Consider the following 11859-nt stretch of genomic DNA (forward strand, 5'->3'; position numbering starts at 1 on the left):
ATTCGGATCGCAACCTTTTCCAGATCAATCTTCGAGAACAAAATGATTTTCTCAAAGCCGGATACCCAACCTATAACCGATATCCCTACATCTTGCACAACCCTGTATCCTGCACAGTTTTATTTATTGAATTAAAAATCGATTGTAAATTCAAAAATCATTATAATAATTTCAAAATTTATACATAAAAGTTTCAAGAGTATTGTAAAGCAAAATTAAGTTTTTAAAAGATTTAAAATATAAAACAAAATATTAATCAATTTAAAATAACATTATTATAAAATATTAAAAATATAATAAAAAATTATATTAGAATTTATTTATAAAACTAAAAATTAGTTTTTCAAATTCTTTTATATTAATGTTTTTAAAAAAAAAGTTTAAACATTAAAAAAGACATTAAGAATTAAGTTTTAAATAAGATTTTAAAAGTATATTTAATTTAAAAAAAAAGATTTAAAAATTGTTTTTAAAATATATTTACCTTTCTTTTTATAGAAAGAAAAAGAAAAATTATAATTCAAATTAGATTTGTTAAGTTTAATCTTTAACTATTATAAAAGAATATAATATAAATATAATAAAATCATTTTAAAAATAATAAACAATATAAAAATCAATATTAAATCTATTATAAACTAATGAATGAGAAAATAACAATTTTGAAAATACTTTTTTTTTAGACTTCTAAATTATATAGGATTTTTTTTCAAAAGAAATATATAATAAACTTATTTTTGAAAGAATTTTATTTAGAAAAATATCTTTAATTTTTTTAAAATTTATAAGAATTCTAAATTCAAAATTCATTTTTAATTCAATCCTATAATATTCTATATTTGATATTGATATAAAAAATAATAGTATATTTCAAAGATTATATTGAAAAATAAGTTATTTAAAAAAAATTTATTGTAATAATATTAATATAATATATAATTATAAGTATATATAATTTATAAAATATATCTTTTTATATTTTTTTCATTCAAATTAATATATAAATATTATTATAAAACCAGCTTTCTATTTCAATATTATAAAACACTCAATTTATAATTGATTTTAATTTAAAAAAAGATAATTTATAAATTTTGTCATAATAATTTAAGATATTTTGGAATATTTAATATAAAAGCTTACTTTTTTTTAATTTTCTATATAAGAATAAATCAAAATTTATATTATTCAAAAAAAGAATAATTCTTTTTACTTATATTATTAAATAAATCAATATATAATATGTTAATATCAATATTTTTATATTGGAATTATATTACACTTTTTAGATATTCTCAAAATTTTAATTTTTGTTTTGAATAAAAATAATATAATCATATTTTAATGAAAGGTTTTAATAAAATATAAGGATTAATCAATTATTAATTGAATTTAATATATCATTTTGAAAAGAAATAAAGATGTGCAAGATACAGGGTTGTACAAGATGTAGGGATATCGGTTAGAATGTTACGACGGTATCCAACATACCGCGTCACATGGCCAAACGGTCACGTGATGGACCTAGAGGATCTAGGAGATCGAAGAATAAATATCTAGATCTATAAGATCCAAAGGATTTAAGTAGAACAGAGTTTTATAGTTTTGTAGAGAACGAAGGTTTATATAAGGAATAGGGTTTTTTTATATGTAGAGCTTTATACTTAAAAACAATTATTAGTTTTATTACTATAATTATAAGAATTACAATTAATTATAATCTTATTAAATTCCTACTTGAAGTTTAGTTTAAACTATCTCAAGAGATCTCTAAACACTTTCATATAACCTTAGAGGCAGCTCCCGTAACATAGAAATAGAAAGGATTTAGAAATCAATCTTTTTCGAAATGGAAAGTAAATATTTTCTTATATTTTAAAAGAATAAAATAGAATATTAATATTCTTTTATTAATAAATAATTGATATGTAAGATTTCATTAAAAAAATTAATTATTATTTTTATATTAAATTTTGTTTGAGATACTTAGTATCGTTTTAAATAGATACTAATCTTGATTTTAGATAAAAATATTATTTGAATTCATGATTATTTACTGTTTTTAGAATTCAATATGAATAGAATTATTTTATTCGATTTGTTTTCAATAGAAATAGAATATATTAGAGTGTTATATATTAAAACTACAGATCTTTATATATAATATTGAAGATATAATAAAAGAATTAAAACCAATCTCAAAAATTATTATTTCGAGCCTTAATTCTAAAATAATTAAAACCTGAATGTGAGGGCGCACGAGCCTCCTAAGGCACGTGACCGGCTACAATAGCCTTTCTAGCTAATTCGTTCTACGAAGATTGAATGAGTAAGTAATGTAAAACGCACCTAAATACATCCTTACTTTAGACCTTTAAACAAATCAAGTTATATTGCTGATTAAAAATTTATATAGTAAATTTTAGGTGATCGAAGTATTGTAAAAATCACGTTTTATTTATATTTTATTCAAAATCATTAATTTTTTATTATATTTTGATTCGAAATTCTGTATAGAGTTTATTTAGAATCTATAAAAAGCTTCAAATATTTTAAATATTATAAATTCATTAAAGTTGATGAAAAGTAAGTAAAAGCTTCAAATATCGAATTTTAAAGGGGAACAGCTCATTATCTATTCAATTCGCTTAAAGTAGTATTAAATTCTATAAAAACAGTAAGATTTTACTAAAAGTAGGGTTGACATTACTTACTCATTTAACCTTCGTATAAGTTAAAAGCTTCGCTTCTAACTATCTTTTAGTTCTTTATTAATAACTATAATTTACTATAATACTCTCTCTTTAGTTTCAAATCCTTTATACTGGAAATTAGTAAATCTGAGTTTTATATTCTTAATTATTTAATTTCTTAAATAACGAGAAATTGAATATTCTTATTCTATTTTTAAATATATATATATATATAATTAGACATCTATATAAACAAAAAGTTTTAAAATCTTTAATCTTTATAATTGAATTGATATCGAATTCCGAAATAGATAACTTTTAATAACTTTCAGTATAATATACACTAGCTAAATCTAGATTGACATTCATTCAAAACGATACCGAGTATAGAATCTTAATATCCGGCTTTTTCTCCGAGCCGTGAGCATTATTGATTTTCTCTAGGCTGAAAATTCTTTGAGCGTCTAGGGGTAATCTACTGGGAATTTCCATGAGACGCACCAAAGATCCTGGTATTGAATGTCGGTACACCATAAATATCGGTCGATAAAGATCAGAATGGATAGCCCAAGATACTTATCACTATCAGCCGTACCTAGGTACTGCCGCGAGAATTCATACAGACTGCTCACTCTAGATTTCGTGATAGCCGATATCCGGAGCCAATAATCTCAGCAATTTACAAGATTGACTCAAGCCTAAGCGATAGATGGGCATTGATCATTGAAAGACCTAATTCCCTAAGGGAATGGGGTGCTGCATGTGAGAACCCTTACAGAATACAGTTCTCCATAGCAAATGGTACCATAAATGGTTAAATAGTACTAGGTAGTTTTGTTATCGTAAGATCTTCCCGTGTACTAGAGCAGAATCTTTGAAGGTTTCGAAAGTCGAGACTGCAACCGATGGACATGGCTATACAAACGAAAGGAGAAGAAAACGTGGCAATTCCGGGCCCACGAACGATTCAAGCGGAAGACTCGTTCGATTTTTTGTTTCGGTGAACTATTGATGCTCCGCTATAGTTCTGCAGCTTCGTGGAGTATGGTTCTCTAAAGTTTGATCCGTTTCTGCTAATTTTTACGGCTTACCCTCTGCAGGTGGGGAATGAATCTAATAGATCTTGATTACAACACTGGAATCTTAAGCTCATAGGCGAGCCGTTAGATGAAATAAACCACACATGCATGTACACTCGTACAGTCTCACAGTCTCTTCCATATGATTACATTTCCTAGGTTCATCCCAAAGTATCACTCGATTGTCAAATCTCAGCAAGTCTAGAGAAATATTTCGGCTGATAACACCTCATTTGAGTCGGAGAACCATTTTGTTGTTATATGTTTGTCAATTTTAATACTTCGACTTTAATATACAATTCACATCGTTCATTGGTCGCTTCTCTAGGAACCAATCAGTATCCGCTGATTGTATAGCTCCCATCTTAATTATATATTAGATTTTGTTATCGAATATCCACAGGACCCATATCTTTGATCTCAACTAGCCTCTAGTCCTCTTATACAACAACCGGGTAGATCAGGGTTCAAGGTGGGCACTCGTTCTTTTCAGGTGTTTACGCCGAATGTACTATTGGCCATCCCCCAGCGAATCTACATTCTATCAGATTATTCTAAGCACATGTTTGATGCCGAGTGGTCCGAAATTGAAACATGGCGAGATTTCAATCTAACATGCATCAATTATACGGAGGTTGTAAGGGTAATTCATGTAAACTCCACTTTTATTAAAATCTTGTTTTTTTATTTTTATAGATTTTATTACTGCTTTAGGCGAATTGAATAGATAATAAACTATTCCCCCTCAAAATTCAATTTTCGAAGTTTTCACTTGCTTCTTATCAACTTGAATAGCTTTATAATATATGAAGTATTTAAGGATTTTTATAGGTTCTAAAAAAGCTTTAGATAGAATTTCGAATTATAATTCAATAAAAAATCAGTGATTTTAAATAAAATGTAAGTAAGTTTGAATAAAACATAACTTTTATAAAACTTTCATTACCTGGACTTCATTATATAAATTTTCAATCAGTGGTGTGATTTGATTCGTTTAAAGGCCTAAAGTGGGGACACATTTAGGCGCGTTTTACATTACTTATCCTTCCAACCTCCGATCTACTACTGAAGCTTTGTCAAATCTAGTCCTGACATAGGCTCGCAACCAGAATGGGAAAGCTTTCTCCATGAGCTCTCCACTATGTCTTCCCTATTAGGAAAACATTCTTCTCAGCCACGCCGAGATCCAGATACCTAGACTTATCTCAAGAGACAATTTCTGTTAAATAGTTGGACCCCGAGCCCATACATTTCAGACCACGCCTCTTTTGACCTACCAAGTCCTGTCAGGTTCCTACATCTAGAGAAGGAAGCTACTCTTGCAAATCAGGTAATTCTCTCTCAAACCCTTGACACCTTCCCGCTATGTTTCGCAACTGTTACTGATAAATTACAAGTCATGAAGACTTCATCGTCCTTAGCGGCAGCCGCCGCTGTCTTGGGTGCCGTTTCAGCACAAAGCAGTGTAACCTCAACCTTGAGCCCTGCCACAACCACTGTTGTCTCAACTGCCACACCAGCTCTTTTCGGTAATGAAGTCGTTCAATTGACTGATGGCGTTCTTGATACCGTTGCTGCTGCCATCAACAATGAATCCATCTCATCTCTCTTCGCTTTCGATTCTGATTCCACTACTTCGAAGAGATCGACCAGAGCATGCAAACTCCTCCCTGGTGATGCGTTGTGGCCCATTAATTTGATTTGGGATATCTTTGACATCCTCCTTGGCGGGGCTTTGATCAAGTCCACCCCTTTGGCCGCTGTCTGTTACCCAGAATGGCCTGAATATGATGCAGCCAAATGTGCATTTGTCACAGCTGACTGGTACTTTTCAGAATTGCAGTAAGGCCCACCCAATCGGATACTTTAATCGATACTAACTTCGACATAGCGAGGCTGATCCAACTTCAATTCAATTACCTCTCTATCAGGGTCGTACTTGTATGCCTCCCGGATTTAACTATACAGACACCTGTGAGCAGGGTGGTTACCCCAGTTATGTTGTCAACGTCACAAACGTGGCACAAATCCAACTCGCTATCAATTTCGCAAGAAATCTTGACCTTTCTATTGTGATCAAGAATACTGGTCACGACTTCAACGGTAAAGCATCTGGCAAGGGTGCTCTCACCGTCTGGACTCATTATCTTAAAAATAAAGCCTATTTACCAAAATTTGTAGCTGCTAATGGTTATGCCGGACCTGCTATCAAGGTTGGTTCCGGTATTTTGGTACACGAAGCCTACGAATATGCCAAGAGTCTAGGGGGTACCGTAGTCGGAGGTGAAGCTGTCGCTGTAGGAATGGGTGGTGGTTATATTGCTGCTGGTGGTCACTCGCCTCTCAGTAGTATGTATGGCATGGGATCTGATCAAGTCTTGGCAATGGAGGTTGTCCTTGCCAACGGTAAATTTATCACTTGTGATTCCAAAACCAACTCCGATGTCTTCTGGATGCTTCGCGGTGGTGGAGGTAGTACTATTGGTGTTGTAACATCTCTCACCGTCAAACTTCTCCCTAAGCTCGAAACTACCACAGTTACCTTCAACTTCACTGTAGCAGATACTCCCGGTAACGACGCCTTCTGGGCAGGTGTTCAAGCTTACATTGACAATGCTGAAACCTTCGTCGATGCCGGTACCTACGGATATTACTACCTTGGAGCCAGCGCCATCGGGATCGGAACCGATGTTGGTGGTAGTAATGCTTATTATTTTCGTATGGAATCTTTCGTCGCACCAAATATGACAGTTGCTGAGACCCAAGCACTTCTCAAGCCTTGGTTCGATGTTCTTGATAGCAACAATATCACATATACTCCTTGGTACAACCACGCTGACAATTTGTATGTCATTCCTAGCTTTTTTGTCTTGTTCTTCATCATAATTCAAGCATACTGACAATCATCCCTAGTCACGATGCCTGGGTGGTTTCTTTCCCGGAAGAATATGTCGGAACTGATATTGTCAAAACCGCTTCTCGCCTTATGCCTCGCTCTGTATTCGAAGACGATAACCTCCGCAATCAAACCTTTGCCGCTCACAAATCTGCCATCGAGCAAGGTTTCTTCATCGCTGGCTTCCATATCTCCGGTACCGGTATTGCTGTTGACCCACCCACTGATTCCGCTGTTCTTCCTGCGTGGCGTGAAACCATCATGCACACTATCGTCGGTGGTGAATGGGAGGCCACTAGCTCCTGGGCTGAGATTGAGGTCGTTGTCAACGCCGTTACAACCTTCATGGATACTTTCCGTGCCATTGCTCCTGGTTCCGGCTCCTATATGTCAGAAGGTGACCTGATCGAGCCTAATCAAACGCAAGCATTCTACGGTGCCAACTATGATAGACTTTATGCGATGAAGCAACAATATGACCCTAACGGCGTATTTTTTGCTCTCACTGCTGTTGGATCCGTCGATTGGGAAATTCAGACCACTGATCCTGTTCCATATAACTGGAACACAAACGGTAGACGTTGCCCAGTCTAAGGGAGATGCCCGAAGAGATTGTACATGGAAACAAAATCGTCCGTAAACAGTTGACGAATAGATTGATAATATTAATGATAATGAATAATTTTCTTCGATGCCCAGCAAAATGTGTGTGTGAATGTTAAACTTTTATCTTCTTGTTGAACTTAATGGCACAATTCAGTGAAATGTTAGCCTGCCTAATTTGACCAGACATACATCTAGGTAGATGTGGAGATATGAAGTAATATACGGCGTCTGGTTAGTCTTACATCAAACTAGTGTTGGCGTGAGCTGTGTAGATTTTAATCATCCCGTCGAGGTCTATCTACCATTTCCACAGTTTACTTCCAGGAAATTTTTTGCCATCCGGATAAGTGTGAATTTTAAACAAAACTCGAGCTAAAGCATAATTGATGAGATATTGAGTGTTAACTGATACTATCTATCCGAGTTGACTGTTAGTCCATAGCGAGAATGCTTGAAATGATAAGCTGAACGTCACAATGGGGCTTCGGTGAGAGGAACATAGAAATCCAGTATGGAAGGTGGCTTTATCATTTTCCTCCTTCAAATCTTTAGTATTAACCAGACTGGGGAAGCTTAATCCCGCCGAAGCTATAAATCTGAAGAGAATGACCTGTCAAAAGGCCATGGGAACTTTTTGGGTAAAACAGGGTGGCTCTGCTACATTGGGCGCCAGTGAAATGGACTACAGTCAAGTTATATGTAGCTTTGAAATGGCGAACGTAAAAACCATATTGCAACTGAGAAAATCCTGCAGATATCTAAGATATTCCAGCCACGCATTGCTTATTGTTGGATCAGATGACAACACGCCTTCTCCGAAAATGAAAATTGAAGACGAACTTACAAATTGCATTTGTTATATCGTTCATCAAGCTTCACAGATATATCCGAAATTAACTCATTCCTGGACGTCGAATCTGACATGGAGAAATGACAAGTGTACTATCAAGCCGTGTGATATCATCTCATTCGAGACCTGAATCACCCTCGGAATAAATATGATAGGTAGAGAAATGGTTTGAAATCTCTCCGCCCTAGATTCCTCTTGTTGACTTGATCCATGGAGTCAATAATCAGGATGAAGTTCATTAACACCTTAATAACCCTCGTCATCGCAAAGTCTCAATACCAGTCTCAACACCAGTCCTGAGATATGTCCCGGTCGGTGCGTACATAAAATCAATCCAGAGATGTCAACATATAGAACTCCTGATGTCTTTGGTCACGTTTCGATATAACTTTGACAAAATTCTCGAGCTCCTGTTTCTCCTGGATTTAACACCCTCTGAGAAGGTTTCAAAGTCGATTAATCTAGTTGAGATGATCTTCTAGTACTCCCTCCCTCCATTCGCGAGACAATGGATAGAGAAGGTGGGTAAATATTGCTTCTAGGTTTAGATGTAATCCGTAACAATGATTCAAGTAGTTTCTTTCTTTCTATAAAACGGGTTACAATGATCTGTGTGGCTATCAACTTTGACGGAAACTAGAATCAGCAATCTTGACTAATGTAGCAAGATCAACTTCGAGCATGATTCCGCCTTGGTGTTGGCAGGTGAAATAGATATGATACCGCAGTGTACTGACATTTGCCCAGAGCTGACAGCAACGACTACACTCTCCATGTTGTGTTGCAGAACAGTGATGATTTGGCAGCATTTGCAACTTTGCGAGCTTTGCTGGGAATCATTATAACATTTGAAAGATCCCGATCCTTTTAGTAGAAGAGAATAGAAGAGAACAAATCGTAATAAGTAACAAACAATAAGGGTGCGTTCGGATCACTTTATTTTCAATTATTAGACAACATTTATTTAATAAATAATGTAAAATAATATGTTTACTGAATGTAATATATAATGAAATATTTATTTCGGATTTAAGAATTTGAAAAATTATTTGAAATTATTTGATTTCATTTATTTATTAGGAATTATTTAAATCTAAATAATTATTTCGCAAATATTTTAAACTTTTTCTATACAATAGTTTTAAAGCTCGAAAATCAAACTTTACAATTAATATTTTTTTAAAAAAAGCAATATCTTAAAACTTTTTTAATATTCCTAATTATTTTCATTTATATTGTTTTTATAAAAATCCTATTACCTAACCCCTTTATAATAATAATCTAAATATTATTTAAATATATTAATGTTTATCGAACACTATATCAAATCAAATATATTAGAAATTAAAATTTATTAGAATTTCTAATAACTTATCAAATTTCAAATATTAAGATGGTGTTTTGTGTGGTTTGTTTTGGTTCGGATAGTACATATACTCTAATAAAATATTTGAAGTTATTTGGATTATTTGATAAATAAAATTGACTAATAATTAAGCTCTAATAATTTCAAAAAAGTAATCCGAACGCACCCTAAAGTTATATTCATCCCTTCTTATTAGCTTTAGCGTTTTCTGTTGTGGTGGCATGATTCATTGACATGTAAGCTATATCACCATATGAACCACTTCGAAAATACATGAAAATTAAGGGTTTTTTTTTATATACATTTATATTTTGATAATCAATCATTTTTTTTTTAAAGAAAAACTTATAAAAAGTTATAATAAAAATGAAATATATGTAATTTTTTTTAAAATAATTCATTTTAGCTCGAAATTGTTATACTTTATGTTATAGAAACTCTTTTTCTTTAATAACTTTAATAATAATTAGAATCTTGAAAAAAGAATTAGGATTTTGAAATGGTTGAAAAATTAGATCTTATATAAGAAGTTTTTAGAAAATTCTATTAACTAATGAAGAAAGTATATAATTATATACAGACGAATTTTATATATAAAATAAAGTAGCTCATATAATAATATGACTTATATACTAATGAACTACGTTATATGAAATAAGTTATATTACACCGCTTTTTTCTATTAATAGAATAAACTTTTATTTTTTAACTCTTATGTATTCTATATATATATTAGTATGATATTAACTTGTTATTAACTTAAATTATTGTTTTTATTCTAGTTGATATTTTTCAATTAACTCTTTTAATAATCCAAATGTTATTATAGTTTTTATAAGATCTTAATTTTTTATTATAGTTTTTTATATGATTGAAATTTATATTTATTATAATGAAATTGTTAAATAGACTTGATAAGGTATATATACACGAGGTATAAGAGTAAAAAGGTTTGTTTATTCTGTTTATTCTCCTTATACGAAGAGGAACTTACTAACTATATACATATGTATATTAATCTCATTTATATACGGAGTACGTATATAAGATAAAGCGTAACATGTAATATCACGCTCCTATTCACGTGTTTCAATATTAAAATAACTAATCTTATTAATTTATAGAAATTGAAGTCATTTTTCTATATGTTTTTATAAAGTTTCAATTCGATTTAAATCTGATAAGTATATAAACTATTTAAATATAGGAATTATAAGCTTTTTTATAAGTTTTATAATATCGATTGTTATATAATTAAAAGTATTATCTTATATAAAAATTATTTTATTATTTATATTTTTTAAATCTTTAATATTATATATATCATGTAATAATAGGAATACACTTTTCTTTATATGTTTTAGTATTTATAATCTCTTATTTCTTTTTCTGAAAAAAAAAAACGAAGACCTTTATTAGGGTTCTATAGTAGGAAATATTTGAATAGATTTTGAGTTACTCAATAGGTATAAAGTAATAAATATATTAATATTTACTCGAAATTAATTATATATTCTAATCAAACTTAAATATATATTAAACTACATATATTATATTTTTACTATAATATTTATATTTAATACTATAAATCATAAAATTCTTTTTAATCTATATTAAATTAAGTAATCACTGAATATAAATTATCTAAATAAATCATACTATTAATTCTTTAATAACTCTTATTATAGAGCCGGGGTTTCCCTGGCTTAATAACTATATCCTCGTAACAGTCTTTTTATAAAATTATAAAAAGAATCTCAAAATACTCATTCTTTTTTATATTAAATTTTTTCTTTAACATATTTATCATTTCATTCTTCATTTGTTTTCCTTAAAACATATATTTTCTATCAGAACGTATGATTACGTGCTTAAACAAATTAGATAATTCTTCCCATTATATATATATTAGGAAGAATCATATCTTATTCTAAATTATCTTAATTTATATTATTCATTTTATATAAATTATATAATATTATATATAATAATTCGAGTTAACGATTCTTTTCCCTAAGTAATTTCAATATTAATTAATGTTTACTTTCTTTAAAGATATTTATAAATTAGATCATTTTTTGAGGTTTTATATAAAGGCATTTGTATAAAAAATGAAGAGAATAATTTAGATTATTTGATAAAATATTCTTCAAAAATTTGAACAAGATTATATTAGATTATATTTATATATAATTTATATAAAGGATTAGAATACTATATTCTTTATATTGTCTTTTTCAATTAATATACTAAGAAGGGATTTCTAATTATAATTGATTTCTTTAGAATTAAACGAATTAATTAATTTATAAATTAAACTACTATATTCATGGAATTCAATAAATCAATGGTTTAATTCGTGTTTGTTA

At 30.4% G+C, this 11859-nt stretch overlaps 1 protein-coding gene across 1 annotated transcript; it reads left to right on the plus strand.

The window, feature by feature from the left end:
- Positions 1–5171: 5171 nt before the first annotated feature.
- Positions 5172–7262, plus strand: EAF01_001108 (uncharacterized protein; the record flags this gene model as incomplete). Its single annotated transcript, XM_038909358.1, has 3 exons — positions 5172–5614; positions 5664–6617; positions 6686–7262. 3 exons carry the CDS (start codon positions 5172–5174, stop codon positions 7260–7262), a joined length of 1974 nt encoding a protein of 657 aa, XP_038776264.1.
- Between the last annotated feature and the right edge of the window lie 4597 nt (positions 7263–11859).

The sequence above is a fragment of the Botrytis porri genome (genome assembly GCF_014898465.1).
Source record: "Botrytis porri strain MUCL 3234 chromosome Unknown BPOR_001, whole genome shotgun sequence".
In the NCBI taxonomy this organism is placed as follows: domain Eukaryota; kingdom Fungi; phylum Ascomycota; class Leotiomycetes; order Helotiales; family Sclerotiniaceae; genus Botrytis; species Botrytis porri.